We start from the raw sequence: 14396 nt of genomic DNA, 5'->3' as shown, positions 1-14396 counted from the left end.
GAAGAATGGCCACAAACAGGTCTTTATTGTGCATTTTAGAAGCAAACCTGTAGTGATATTGTAGTCATCACTGTGGGCCTACCCCTGATATTTACCTGATTGTTATATTTAACTCACTGGCTGGCTTCAGTACTCTAGTCTCTCATTTGGCAAGAACTTTAAAAGAGAAGTATGAGATTTTTAAAAAAGTTTTAGAATCTTGCTTAGGTGGATGCAGCATCGATCCCCCGTCTGGTCAGACTGAGAACTGAGCGATCAAACACCGCCCAGCACTCAGTTCTCAGAGCTCCGTGAGCAGAGAGTCTGGTGATTGTCAGTCACCGCTGTCTGCTCTGCCACTCCAACGCTCCCTGGAGTGCTGGGCTTGTGGAGGGGGTGGCTGGCTCAGGCGCTCAGCAGCTCCTGTGTTTGCTGATTCCCTTCCCCGAATATGGAGAGCACTGGGTTCCACCACGGTCATCACTACAAGGGACGACCAACTGATACTACAGCTCAGTATGAATTACGCTCTTTTTCATCATTTGTGAGTGCATCTGTCATTTACTACTCATTATTTTATTAAAATGATCTAATTGCTACGCTTAGAAGGCGCCGCTTCCTGTGTCTGTCTTTAGCAGCTTGCTGAGAGCCTGAGCTGGGTACCGGTCCAGACGTGACTGGATCCTGACCATATGGTCGTGATCTTTCCCAAGCCTGGTCTAGCTCTGTGATATCAGCTGACAGCAGGCTTCAGCTCACTGTCTGCCGAAAACGGGTCACAGCGGTGCAGAACGAACTGCACTCCTGTGATCCACAGGAGAAAAATGGCCAAATAAGCTTTGCCTGTACTACTTCTTTAATTTAGAGGTTTCTTCCTGCATTCTTCTAACTCATTGGCTCAAAATATTCAAGCCATAGAATGAATTTAGAGGATTTTCCATGCCAATCTATAAAGCTGCAATTTTTTGCCTCCCAACACACATGGTTGTAAAGTGCTATTTGTAAACAAACTGTTCACACCTCCAAAAATACTGGGTGCCAGTGTTTCGTCAGATTTGGCGACCTGTCAGAATGTGTTTTGCATTTTACATTTATTTAACTGTAAACAGAGGTTATATAGTGAAATACAGTATTTAGAACTCCGTCTGACAGTTTAGATTTTGAATTTGAAAAGCAGCAAACTTCTGTCAGATTAGCAAACCTGTGAGATGATCAGGATTGCCGCTGCTTTTAAAATTCAACATCTAAACAGTCAAACGGAGTTCTTAGTACTGTATTTTACTATATAACCTCAGTTTACAGTTAAAAATAATAAGTGTAAAGTGCAAAACTCTGGTGGGTGTAACAAATAGTCCGCTTGTTCCCTTCTCACACAATTCTTACTGTGGATGAGTGCGGGGTGTAGCAAGATGGTGACTACTCTGACCGCTTACCAAATGTGATGAAACACCAGCACAGAGAAGTCTTTTCTTGTGTTCACGTTTTTTTTTTAAATGTGTGGTCCCCCTCCCCCCCCCTTTCTAAACCCTTAGTTATTCTTTTATAAAATGTTTCTGTCATTTGTTCTAGTACACTGCATTACCCTGCAGTTTTGGCTCTGTAGTCAGAAATATTTATCCTTTTAGTTTGTGGACAGGACGGAATGGCAAATTGCGAGAAGCCCTTGCGATCCCCATCACTTTCAATGGCACCCCGATCGTGGTTTTTTATTTTATTTTTTTCCCCCCCATGATTGTTGCCCGATGAATTGCGCAAACAGAATCATGGTATACCTACCACACAAGAAGTTCTCTTTTGGGCAACAGGCGTACCATAATGCTGTTTGCATGATTTTACCGTGATGCGTCGGGCGGCAATTGCAGAAAAATCACACCATGATCAGGGTGCCATTGAAAGTCATGGGGGTCTTGAGAGCATCCTGCAAATTGCTGTATTTCGGGATCGCTTGGATGTGAACGGAGCCCAAGACAAATTGAGTGAAAATCTTTCACAGGCAGGAATAATCCAGGGCGGAGTTTTAACTTTTACCCACCCAGCCTGAAAATATTAATCATGCAGTAGGTTCAATTCACAAAGATTTAGAGCACCACGAAAGTTAAAAAATGAATTAAAAGCCAGGAGACTACTTTTACTGCAGAAAAGGCATGCAAAGCTCAGTGTACATTGTCGGCTTGGATGAAATCATGTGATGCACGTCATCCAATGCTGACCAAGACAGCGGAAGAACCCAGGGAGAAGATGTTGGCACTGACTAGGGAGTTTACGGAAGTGACATTATTTCTGCTTTAACGCTACAATAAGGTTCCTGAATTCAGTCGTGTTTTTTTATTTATTTTTGTGTAAAATATGTATACTTCAGGATGCACTGATGGCATTTTTTTTTTTACGAGTACTGGTACTTAAATTTTTTTTACTGATGCCAATTACCTAGTGCAACTGCTTTAACACTTCAGCTTTCAGCAAATGGTACAAAGCATTGAAAAGTTATTTACAAATGAAATACATTAAAAAAAAAATATTGAAATGGTGAAAAATTACCGAACAAAAAAATTTTTACTTATTAAAAGTTTATAAATGAAGTGAGCAAAAAAAAAAAATCGCCAGGAAAAGAAAAAAATGGAGAATAAGGAGTTAAGGCTGATTACAGTTAATAAGGGGTTAAAAAAGAAACATTTCGTGTTTTTTTTTTTTTTTTTTGTTTCTTTTTTTCTTCCCCTTGACAGGTTGCTTTAAACGCCAAGTTCACCCTTGTTGCCTTTTTTCCAGTTCCTCCTATATACCAGTATAGCATTAACCTCCCTGGCAGTATGATTATTTCAGATTTTAGGTGCTGAAAGCGGTGCCATTATTTTGCATGGAAATGTTGGCGTTTTATATCGTAGGCCTGTAATTCTTAGAAATAATTCACTTAAATTCGTCCAAACAAGAGTCTAATAGACATCCCGGGTATGGTAAAATTTGAAATACAAAATCATAATAACTATAAATATAACAAATATAATAATAAAAATTATTCAATAATGTAGTCAAATCAAAACTACTGAAATGTGCTGAGTTGCAGAATTGTCGCTGTCATTACTTTGTGTTTGATGACGAATTTCCCCACAAATTACTATCGCTCAATTTTGAAAATGATTCTAATTTATTATCGCTGTTTTCTAGCTGGTCTAAAACCACTTTTGATGTAAACAGACATTTTTTGGTTGCTATGGACAATCTCCAGTTTCCTGGCATAAAGAATAGTATTTATAATATAAAACTGCATGCAGAACACTGGACAAACCACTAGGGACAAAGGAGATGTGTAATTATTTGATACAGTACTGTAATCTGTAAGATTACAGTATACTGCATCTACAGTGTTTTTTACTTTTTGAATTTTGCGACGAACTCCGTCCCCATGCGTCGCAATGCCTCTCAGGGAACGGAGCTCTGCACTGTGACAGATTGAGCAAGACACGGCGGCTCGCTGATCACAGTGGGGAGACATCGCTGGATCCAGGGGACAAGGTAAGTAAAACCCCTACATGGATCCTGCTATGGGAATACCGCTTATGGTACTGAGATCTCACCCCGAGCAAGACTCGGGAATACCGCCATGGAGGTTAATGTGTTTATTTTGCAAAAATAAAACACAGCTTTTCTTTAATTTAACACAGGCTTACCTCACTCTCTTCATAGCTATTTAAACACACTGCTCGATTACTTCTGCCTTGCATCCTGGGCAGACTTTAGGTCATGACACAGGAAGGAGTTGACCAGCTAGTCTCATTTTCACACATCCTGCATAATCTACCATCAGCTGGTCAACTCCTTGCTGTGTCATGACCTAAAGTCTGTCCAGGAAGTAAGGTAGAAGTAATCGAGCAGTGTGCTTAAACAGCTCAAGTCCTGTGTAGAATTAATGGAAAGCTGTTTTGTTTTTGCAAAAAAAAACTACATAAATGCTACATTGGAACATAGGGGAGCAGGAATTAAAAAAAAAAGGTGAATTTTGACTTTAAACTGACTTCATCTGCAGATGGAAGTTCATCCCTTTGATCTGCAGATGAAAAAAGGGATACAAAAAGAAACAATGTTTCTTTTTACCTTTCTGTTCTACTGGCTGAACAATGTTGCGCTAGCCTGGCTGCTTTTTTTTTTTTTGATGGCTGCAATTGCCAGGACTTGGTTTACACTTCAGCTGTCAACAGGTGAACCCCACTAACGGCTGAAGGAGTCATCTGTTAATGATGCAGCGCTCCTTAACAGATTGCCAGGTTTTTTTTTTTTTTGTTTTTTTTTTTTTTTGTTTTTTTTTTTTTTACATTTCAGCTGTCAGTGGGGGAGTCCCTCTAACAGCGGAAAGAACCGAACCTGAAATTATCAGTTTCAGGTATCGGAGCAATTACACAAGTACCGATACTCGTGCAAATGCTTGGTATCGTCGTACCGATATCTGTATAGGTGCAACCCTAATACTTATCCTGGTGTGTTAGTTTTGTCAATTGAGCCTATTTGTTCCTATCATCCACTGCTTGTATTAAGCACTCTTACTTTGATTTGTTAAAGCCTCCAAAAAAAGACACAAAAAAGGAAAAGCAGACACGGAATGGAAAATTGAAGAACGGGAAAGGCGAAGTTCTGGTGATCATAGGCGTGGTGGTAATGAAAGGCGCAGTACTCGCTACAGGGAACGGAGTCCAGAAGATTCTGACATGGACGACTCTCCAGCTCCAAGTCTAAGTGAAGGTAAGATTACATGCATGTTTTCTGTGTAACGTTCACACTTCTTTTTATCTCTGTATAACCAATGCTGGAGATAAATTAATCATTGCATTAACCACTTTCCACCCAGGCTAATTCTGACACTTTGCTCCTACATGTAAAAATCATATTTCTCTTATATTCACCGACCGACACAGCTCCTCTCTTAGCCATTGGATTTTTATGCACTATTACTAGGAGATACTAGGCATTCGTTGTAATACAACACTCAGAACTCTTTAGTTTCGCCATGGGGTTGGTCCCTTGGGCAACAACCGTCCAGCCTGCCATGCAGTCATCAGTTTTATTTTGCCTAGTGAAGAAGAAGGGCCTAGGAACCATGTGTGCCCATCGGTCTGTGCTTTTTTCTGCAGAAGTGTGACTTTTTGCGCAAGCTGATTGATCCTGTGAAAGGGAGGTGAGGGACCTCCCAATCGACCTACCAGGGAATGCTCAGCTGCTCAGCCCCGCCGAGGCAGGGATAGCTGTACTTACCAGTCCTGAAGAGCTGGGAGACATTCCATCACAGACCCACTCACTGATCAGTACAGGGTGGCACAGAAAGCAGGACTCTGCCCCGGCACCTGCGTCATTGGATTTGATTGACAGCAGCGGGAGCCAATGGCTTCGCTGTACCCCGGCACAAGATAGAGTGGGTACAGGGAAGTAAAACGGGGGTTGGGGGCTGCAGCATTAGAGGTTTTCACCTCAATGCATAGAAAGTGAAAAACCTTGAGGGTTTACAACCCCTTTAAAGTGTATCTAGGGAAAATGTTTATTCTGTGGGCGTTAGACGTTCTCGCTTTTATTGCTGTGTGTCTGTTGGGGAAAATAAACTGTTCTATTGACTATTTTCCCTGAAACAAAGTAAGGAAGATTGTAAATTTTAGACTTGTCCCCAGAAAAAAAGTAAGGGGGAACTTTGCAATGGAGAAGCCTTACTTTGAGAGGTTTCCTATTACATGTTGTGTATATTGGTCAGGAAGTGATCGTAAATTTCCTCAGTAGTACCCAACCAAAAGCAATGAGCCTCGTTTCACACAAAATGCACATTCAAAATCACACTACTTCTGTGCTATTTCAAAGCTGTCAGACAGTGCAATTTCATGTGCGGTTTCCAACATCTGTGTGACTTTATGCACAGATGCCAATGCAAGTCACACATGAAATTGCCAAAAAATGTGCAGGACCCTTCTCAAAGTCAGTGCAAGTCGGGGTCGCACTGATTTGAATGGTTCAATAGCCACAGATAAGGTGCGACTTGCCAAATCGCATGTTGCACAGTGTGAACGGGGGCTAAATCCGTGGTTTTAACCCTTCCCTACTCTGAAACAAGCAATCATTTTGGCTTTACATTTGAAGAAGTATTTACAATTTTCCTCTTGACCAGTAAAATAGAAATCCAATGTCTATGGTGAGACCAGATCTGTATTATCATAATAACAATAATATTTTCTTCTTAGTGGCTCGGAGAATGAAGAAGAAAGAGCGACAGAAAAAAAGGAAAGCTTATGAGCCCAAGCTGACACCTGAAGGTAAAGATGGAGAATTTGTTTACATGCTAGTTTTTATTTATTTTTTTTATTCAAAGGTTTAATACTCTTTTTAGTTCTTTGAAACCAGTTCATGCTTTCTGCAAATTAGTGAGAGTCAGAGTTTGGAGCTGCATTTAAATACATATACTTACATATACATGTATACACATTTATACATATTTATAACCAGGCAACTGGGGGTGCCCTGCAAGTTTAGAAAATTGATTCCTTATTATCCAGCTTTATTCGTGAAATACTAACACCTTCTGATAGTAATTGTGCAGTTACCTCAATTTTCAGACATGCTCAGGGAGACCTGATGCTCTCTAGATGGTATTTGTTGATGGTGCAGACAGTCAGTTTACAGCTCTTGTGAATCCCCACCAGTCCTCAGATATAGTGCTGTGCTAATTTAAAACTTTTCCCTTCAGACTTTGTTCACATTATAATGATGTCAGATACCCCATGCGATTTGCACTACTGTGCAGATCACATGCGATGTCTGTGTGATGCAAATTCAGCCATATGGATTGTATGGTGAATTTGCATCGCATTCAGACCAAAATGGTGCAGGACTATTTATTTATTTTGGGTCCACACTGGAATCTGATTGCAATGGTGTGCACGTCCATGGGATCCGATTCCTGCACCATTTCACAGTTCGCACTGTGAACCAATCTGGGGGAGATGTTAACTTTGTATTGACACCGGCAGTGGTTTGCAGAGGGCAGTGTGAACCAGGGCGATCCAGGTGCGATAAGGGAACCCGCACTGGATTCTCAGGTTTCCCGCACTGGTGTGAACCGAGCCACAAGGTCTAAGCTGTGACGCTGTTCTATAATGGGACATGAAAGTTTAAAAAAACAGACTGATTTGCAGATGTAATATAGCAAGGTAACAAGTGTTTCTGAGAATGGTTTCATTTTTTTATTTTTCTTTGGCATCTTTCAGAAATGATGGATTCCTCAACCTTCAAGAGATTTTCATCAGCAGTAGAAAATATTTTGGAGAACTTGGAAGACATGGATTTCACAACATTTGGTAAGATCTAGAGTGGTGTATTGTAGAACTACTATAATGCTACTATGTCTTTCGTAGAAATAATTTCTTGTCTCTCTCATGGCAGTTTTTTTTTTTAACCACTTGTCGACCATATAACTTGCGTATAAGGCTGCCACGTCCTGCTCCCACTGTGATTATACACAGCGGGAGCTGATCTGCAGGTACTGCGGACTCAATGTATGCCAGTATCCGCTGATCATTAGGCAGAGAGCCAGAACGGCAATATGTAAACAAGGCAGATCGCCTGTCAATAGAAAAGGCATTGATCCCGTGTCCCTGCAAAGCAGGAGCATGGACCAATGCTTTCCCTGAGTAAAAACACCTCACAGGCTATCCACACAGTTAACCCTTTGCTTGCCCCTGATAACCCCTTCCCAGACAGTGAATATTTTTTTTTTTTTAGCCCTGATCACTGTTGGCGTCGCTGATCGCCGCCATTACTAATATATCATTTTTTTTTTATATAAATTCCATAAATATATCCCATTGTTTGTAGACGCTATAACTTTTATGCAAACCAATACTTTTTATTTACCAAAAATATGTAACAGAATACATATTGGCCTAAATTGATGAAGAAATTTAGAATTTTCTTTTCATTTGTTTGCATAGTTTATAGCAGAAAGTGAAAAATGTGTTTTCTTCAAAATCGTTGGTCTTTTTTTTTTTGTTCATAATGCAAAAAATAAAAATTGCAGAGGTGAAATAACACCAAAAGAAAGCTCTATTTGTGGGGGGGAACATGCATTTTATTTGTGTACAGTGTCACAGGGCAGCGAAATATTGAGTTAAACCAACGCAGTGCCCTATCGCAAAAACTTGCCTTGTTGTGAAGGGGGTAAATCTTTCCCGGGGGTTAAGTGGTTAAATAAAGCAGGTATATTGGGGGAATCGGGCAGAACAGTGTGGGAAGGAAACCCATTGATGAGCCAGTATTACTAGTTAGGATCTGATATCAGAGCTACATTATCTAAGGTAACATGTCTGTTTCCTCTTATTACAGGCGATGATGATGAGATCCCTGCAGACCTTCTTCTAGGCAAACATCAGCTCAATGAACTGGGCAGTGAATCTGCTAAAATCAAAGCTATGGGCATCATGAATAAGGTCAAATAAAACCTCCAAGTTACTTGTGTGATTTACAATTTTTCCACCAAATGTATATGCTGTAACAGTTTGTTACTTTATCATTATGACAGATCTCTTCTGAAAAACTGGTCAAATTGCTGGGAATTCTTGAGAAGAATATCCAGGATGGTTCAAAGCTGTCAACTATGCTAAACCATGTAAGTTTTTTTTTTTTTGCCTGAATCCAACGCAGCTGAAATAAAGGTTTAGCTCTCAGTAAATCGCCTAACGTCTTCAGAGTACGTTAACCTTGTAGCGCAAAAGGCTTTTGACTTGCTCCTGCAATGGTATTCACATCTGTGAAGCCGTACTAAAAGCATTCATAGTAACATATTTATTGTGTTTCAGTGTATGTTATATGCATATCTATTTGTCTTAAATAGCAGAACTTTGGTGTAGTCTAAAGAATTGGCACAATAGAAGAGATTTTTTAAAACCGTTGAACACAGAATCTGGTGCAGCTTTGCATCGTAAACAATCAGCTTTCAGGTTTCAGTGAAGTTAAAAGCTGATTGGTTTCTATGCATAGCTACATGAGATTCTGTGTGCACCAGTTTTAATAAATCTCCACCAGTATATATTCATGTTAAAAATGTTTGTTAGAAACCAGATTCTTCCTAAATTGTTTAAGTGGGTAGCTGTGGACCTTATTTTTGGTGTATCTGATTTTTGTGTTGGCTATAGCAAACTGTCACATTCCAGGTTTTCTTTTGAACCTGTATTGAAAACATTTGGGCATCTACAATTGTGTTTTTTGAGGGATAGTGTAGCCTATACCAGACAGTTTGTTAAATCAAAATCAGTTGCTGCTTATAATATTTATTCTTGAAGAATGAGAACAGTTATTGGCTTATAAGCAAAAGTAATAAAGGTGCACTGAAATTAAAATGTTGGTGCAGAAACCAAAAATTCAGGATGCACTTGACCGAAAATGAGTTTTTAAAAAAAATGTTTTAAGTATATAATTGTATTTAACTTTTTAATTAATATCACAAATTTAAATGAATACAAATTTGTCAGCCATTATCAGCATCTTTAGTGCAAGAAAAGCTCAAGAAAAATCATCCCTTTAAACTCTATGTATGTCTTCACACTGGTCCCTTGTGCCTCCCTTGTGGCACTGCATTTTTGGTCAGTTAAAAAAAAAACTGCACCAAAAACATACCTCCTGTTGAAATGCATTGAAAACACAGCAAGATGGCATTCAATAGTTACCGTTTTGATGCGATTAAGTCACATGACCTATGAAAACACACCATAAGCACAGTAAAATCGCGTGCACTTTTGGTGCTATTATCGGCACCTTTTTTCTCGGTCTGCAAAATGCAGATAACACTATTTTTGGGCAAAAATTTTCAGCGGCCGAATTTTTGGTGCATCTCTAGAAAGTAATACTAAAACCTCTGGTGTTTTTTATTCCAGAAGAGGAAGTCCACATATACTTGTGTTATCCTCTACTAAAATTTCCCTTTCATTCTGTATCTGCTGTCTGTTTAGTCCTTAATTAGCCGTGTGCTAGTGAGACACCTGTGCATGCTGAGTTGTGTGTGTGTCTATAGACCTTCACAGCACTGGCAAGTCAGCAGGAGCTGACAGCCCTTCATGTCTGCTTAGGATACATAAAGACCAGGGAGCAATGCTTAGTGAATCTTGTAACCGGCAGCCGTGATGAGGACAGCAGGTGAGTGTTTGGAGACAATAGAGGGGTTGTAAAAGTACTGGGACTTTTCTGCCTTAATGTTATGAATACATTAGAGTAAAAAAAGTGTAGCCTTTAGAACTACTTTTATTGTAATATTTCTCCTTGCCAATAAGCTACAAGATTGCTCCAATACAGTGCAGACAACATAATAGAAAGTCCTCCAGCTGTAAGACACAAACATTTAAGAGGATAAACAGAAGAGTACTTGTTCTGTTTTAAATTTCCTCATTTTATGGTCTTTTGTTTTTGCCTCTATAGAACAATGACACAGAAGATGAAGAAAAACTCTGGCGGGATCTGATTATGGAGAGAGTCACAAAGTCAGCTGATTCCTGTTTAACAGCCATTAACATCATGACATCTCCGAGCATGCCCAAGGCAGTATATATCGAAGATGTGATAGAGCGTGTTCTCCAGTACACTAAATTCCACCTACAGAACACGCTATATCCACAGTACGATCCTGTCTATAGGGTGGATCCTCATGGAGGTGAGCCACTGTTTTATGATGATCATCTTTGGATGGTTTTAAATTTCCACTTTGATTATTTATACTATATTATGTGAACTTTGCTACAGATACTTTCAGATTCAAACGTTAGAATATAAGGTGCCTATCTGTGCTGGAAATCTATTGGTCTTTGAACCAGTATTATGCTAACATTTGACCTTTAATCAAGTTTTATGACATTTGTGTTGTGTAGTTTTCTTTGTAGTGGGCTTGAATAATCTGGGGTTTAAAAATATCTGAAGTGTCATTTTGTTATATTTTATTTGATTTTGTTGTACAGTATCTCACAAAAGTGAGTATACCCCTCACATTTTTGTAAATATTTTATTCTAGCCTTTAATGTGACAACACTGAAAAAAAATTACACTTTGCTACAATGTAAAGTAGTGAGTATACAGCTTGTATAACAGTGTAAATTTGCTGTCCTCGCAAATGGAGACCTGCTTGGCCAGTCCATCTCCTTTACCCTCAGCTTCTTTAGCAAGGCAGTGGTTGTCTTGTAGGTTTGTTTGCGGTCATTGTCATGTTGGAATACTGCCCTGCGGCCCAGTCTCTGAAGGGAGGGGATCATTCTGTGCTTCAGTATGTCACAGTACATGTTGGCAGTCATGGTTCCTTCAATGAAAAAAATAAAATAACAGCCTCCCTGTTTAAATGAAGCTTGAATACTTAAAGTGGCACTTTACTCTTCTCAACCCCTGCACTGCAGTGTCCTGGTGCCCCTGCTGACATCTTTGGTTAGTCTACTTCTGGGTACCAATCTTCGGCCGTTTGCATTTTCAGGACTGAAATGACCTCATTCTCGTGCATGCGCAGGAGTTCATTCATCTCGGCAGATGACGAAATTGTACACTAAGCTGCGCAGTTCAGTGTACAGTGCGGATAGGCAGGTAAGAAGCTTTAATGCAAAAGAGACATAGCATGTCTCATCTGCATTAAAAAAAACCTGCCTGTTCTTATTTTTCTTAATTACAGTTCCACTTGAATTCTACATCAAGTGGTAAATTCCTTTTATTGAAGAGTTCCAGGTGCCACTGTTATCTGACATTCCTTGTGGGTGTCAGAGCATCTCCCATCGGCTTCTGTGGGTCATCCCGCTGCTGCATTACAGGACAAGAGTAATGAGGGAACGGCCTATGAGAGTCTTAGACCCCTTTCACACTGAGGCAGTTTTCAGGCGTTTTAGAGCTAGAAGTAGCGCCTGTAAAACTCCTTAAAACTGCCTTCAATTCTCTTGCAATGGGTGCTTTCACACCTGGGCGGTGCGCTTGTGGGAAGCTCGGAAAGGTCCTGCAAGCAGCATTTTTGGGAGCACTGTATACAGCGCTAATAGGCAGCGCTTCTGAAGCACCTGAAAAGCACTTCAGAAGCTCTGCAACACAGTTTTTAACTGCTTCGGGGTTAAAAGTGCCCCACTAGCAGCGTAAAAGCACAGCTTAAACAGCGATGAAGAGCCGTTAAAGTGAGCAGCGCTTTGCTGCGGCCCCAGTGTAAAAGGAGTCTTAGTGGGGTTGGACATTGTATTTGACACACCCAAAGGTATCCGATAGCAGTGGCTCCTGGAGTTCCATTTACAAAGTGGCTTTTTTTTGTTTGCATAACAGGATGTTGCTGCTTCTCATGCTAGCGTTTTGTCAGTTTCAGGCATTATAGTTATAGCATCTCTGAATAAGAACGTCCCAAGTTAGGGTCTAAGATACATGGAAAATCGGTTTTATTCACTCTGTCTGTCTGATACCTTGATAAAAGTAAAGTGTTAGCATTTCTAAATGTTCTTTACCCAGTCATGTGAAATAGTAAACACATCCCATGGAAATTGTTGATTTCAACATATTTGCACAGGCCAACATTAGAGCTTCATTTGAGCAGTGCCTACAAATAAAGGTGGATACACGCACAAGGCCAATTTCCGTTATTTATGTAACAAAAATTGAAATAGATGGTAATTATTATTACAGGTACTTGTATAATGTTGTCAATTTACATAGCGCTTTACATATATATATATATATATTGTACATTCACATCAGTCCCTAACCCGCAAGGAGCGTACAATCTAAGGACCTTAACTCGTACATACACATACTAGGGCCAATTTAAACAGGATACAAATAACCTACCAGCGTGTCTTTGGAGTGTGGGGGGATACCAGAGTACCCGGAGGAAACTCAGGGAGATCATGCAGGTAGTACCGTGATTGGGATTTGAACCAAGGACCCTACAGCTGCCCTGGTATTTGTGTACTGTGGAAAAACTAAGTAAACCCTTGGCCTCAAAAGCTGGGAATGCTCCCTTTAAAATTGCTTCTAATTGCTTACCGTTCTCAAATATTGAAATCTGTGATCGCTCCTCACATGCAAAATTCCCGCAGCTGCAAAAGAGGTTTGTGTGTTTTCTTGCAAAAATTTGCAGTTTAAAATTCCCCTACAACATTTCAACAAAATTCAAATCCTGACAAATCGGTTCATGTGTGCTCTGCATAAACTGAGTGGACCCATCATCCACCCACTCTGCTCAGATGAGCGGACAGATCCCCTGCAGATCTAATCGGAGTCTGCCTGTGAAATGGACCAAGGAGGCACTAATCATTAGCACCTAATCTGGAACGCCTGATTCTAATTTCATGTTTTTTGAAGTTGTAAATGTGATATTGTGTATATAGTTTTTTCATGTGCATTGGTGTTAATTTAGATTGTGAGAATGAACACATTATATTTTTATGTTTGTTCAGATATATCACATTGTGTCTGTAGGCACCATTTAAACAAAGATTTAATGTTTGTCCTAATATTTTGAAACAGTCAGCAATTTCAATGGAGTGTACCTACTTTTTCACGTGACTCTATATAATGAATTTACATCACAACTGAATGTTCACATACAAGGGACAATTCAGAATCCTTGTTCTGACGTGTATAGTACTGACTACTTTTTTACCCAAATACTATTTTCACACAAAGATATACATCATACTCTTTAGGGATGAGCTCAGGCGTGTTCGCATGGAACACGTGCAAAGCCCGCCAGGAAGTCGGTGCAGCGCTGCGCTAATCGCAGGCAATGAGACATTGCCCTGATGTCTGGCTGCAGAGATCGGGCAATGTCTTATTGCCTGTGATTAGGGCAGTGCTGCACCGACTTCCTGGCGGGCTCTGCACCTGTTCCATGCGAACACGCCTGAGCTCATCCCTAATACTCTTATTACACTACACTTTTTTTGGTATCTGCATGCATAAGGAGTTTTATATTTAAGAACTTTTTAGTATAAGGTTAGAGATAAAGTACTAATTGCTTTTAGTTGCTTGTTTACAGTTTAGAAGTACTGTTCTCAATATCCCTCATGATATTATGTTTGCAGGAGGACTGATGAGTTCTAAAGCTAAGCGCGCCAAGTGCTCAACTCATAAGCAGAGAGTAATCGTCATGCTCTACAACAAAGTGTGTGATATTGTGGCCAGTTTGTCTGAACTGCTAGAAATTCAGCTGCTTACAGACACAACTATCCTGCAGGTGAAGTAACAGACCTACAGTATGCACTCAATTCTAGAGGTTACCATTGGAATGCTTTAATTAATTTTTCCTGAATATACTCTTGGTGATCTTATACACCTTTGTTATATGGATGTCATTTTGCCTGCAACAGAACTTGAATTCTTTCTGGCATGGATTCAATGATTTTATAGGATAAAGCGGTTTCTGAGAAAAGGATTGGGTGGCAAGCTTTTCACCCATG

General features: G+C 40.0%; 1 protein-coding gene across 6 annotated transcripts in view; it reads left to right on the top strand.

The window, feature by feature from the left end:
* Positions 1 to 14396, top strand: part of NIPBL (NIPBL cohesin loading factor) — a 242831-nt gene that overhangs the window by 151506 nt on the left and 76929 nt on the right. For all 6 annotated transcript variants that reach the window (XM_077462850.1, XM_077462847.1, XM_077462848.1 and 3 more), the window contains 7 exons: positions 4531 to 4710; positions 6189 to 6260; positions 7212 to 7301; positions 8326 to 8429; positions 8522 to 8608; positions 10411 to 10642; positions 14022 to 14173. In XM_077462850.1, the coding sequence (XP_077318976.1) occupies positions 4531 to 4710; positions 6189 to 6260; positions 7212 to 7301; positions 8326 to 8429; positions 8522 to 8608; positions 10411 to 10642; positions 14022 to 14173 (917 nt within the window). The remainder of the gene's footprint in view (positions 1 to 4530; positions 4711 to 6188; positions 6261 to 7211; positions 7302 to 8325; positions 8430 to 8521; positions 8609 to 10410; positions 10643 to 14021; positions 14174 to 14396) is intronic.

Source organism: Lithobates pipiens, unplaced genomic scaffold (assembly GCF_037356315.1).
Source record: "Lithobates pipiens isolate NorthernLeopardFrog02 unplaced genomic scaffold, aLitPip1_a1.2 Scaffold_3, whole genome shotgun sequence".
Taxonomy (NCBI): Eukaryota; Metazoa; Chordata; class Amphibia; order Anura; family Ranidae; genus Lithobates; species Lithobates pipiens.
This window is presented reverse-complemented; position numbering and strand designations above follow the sequence as displayed.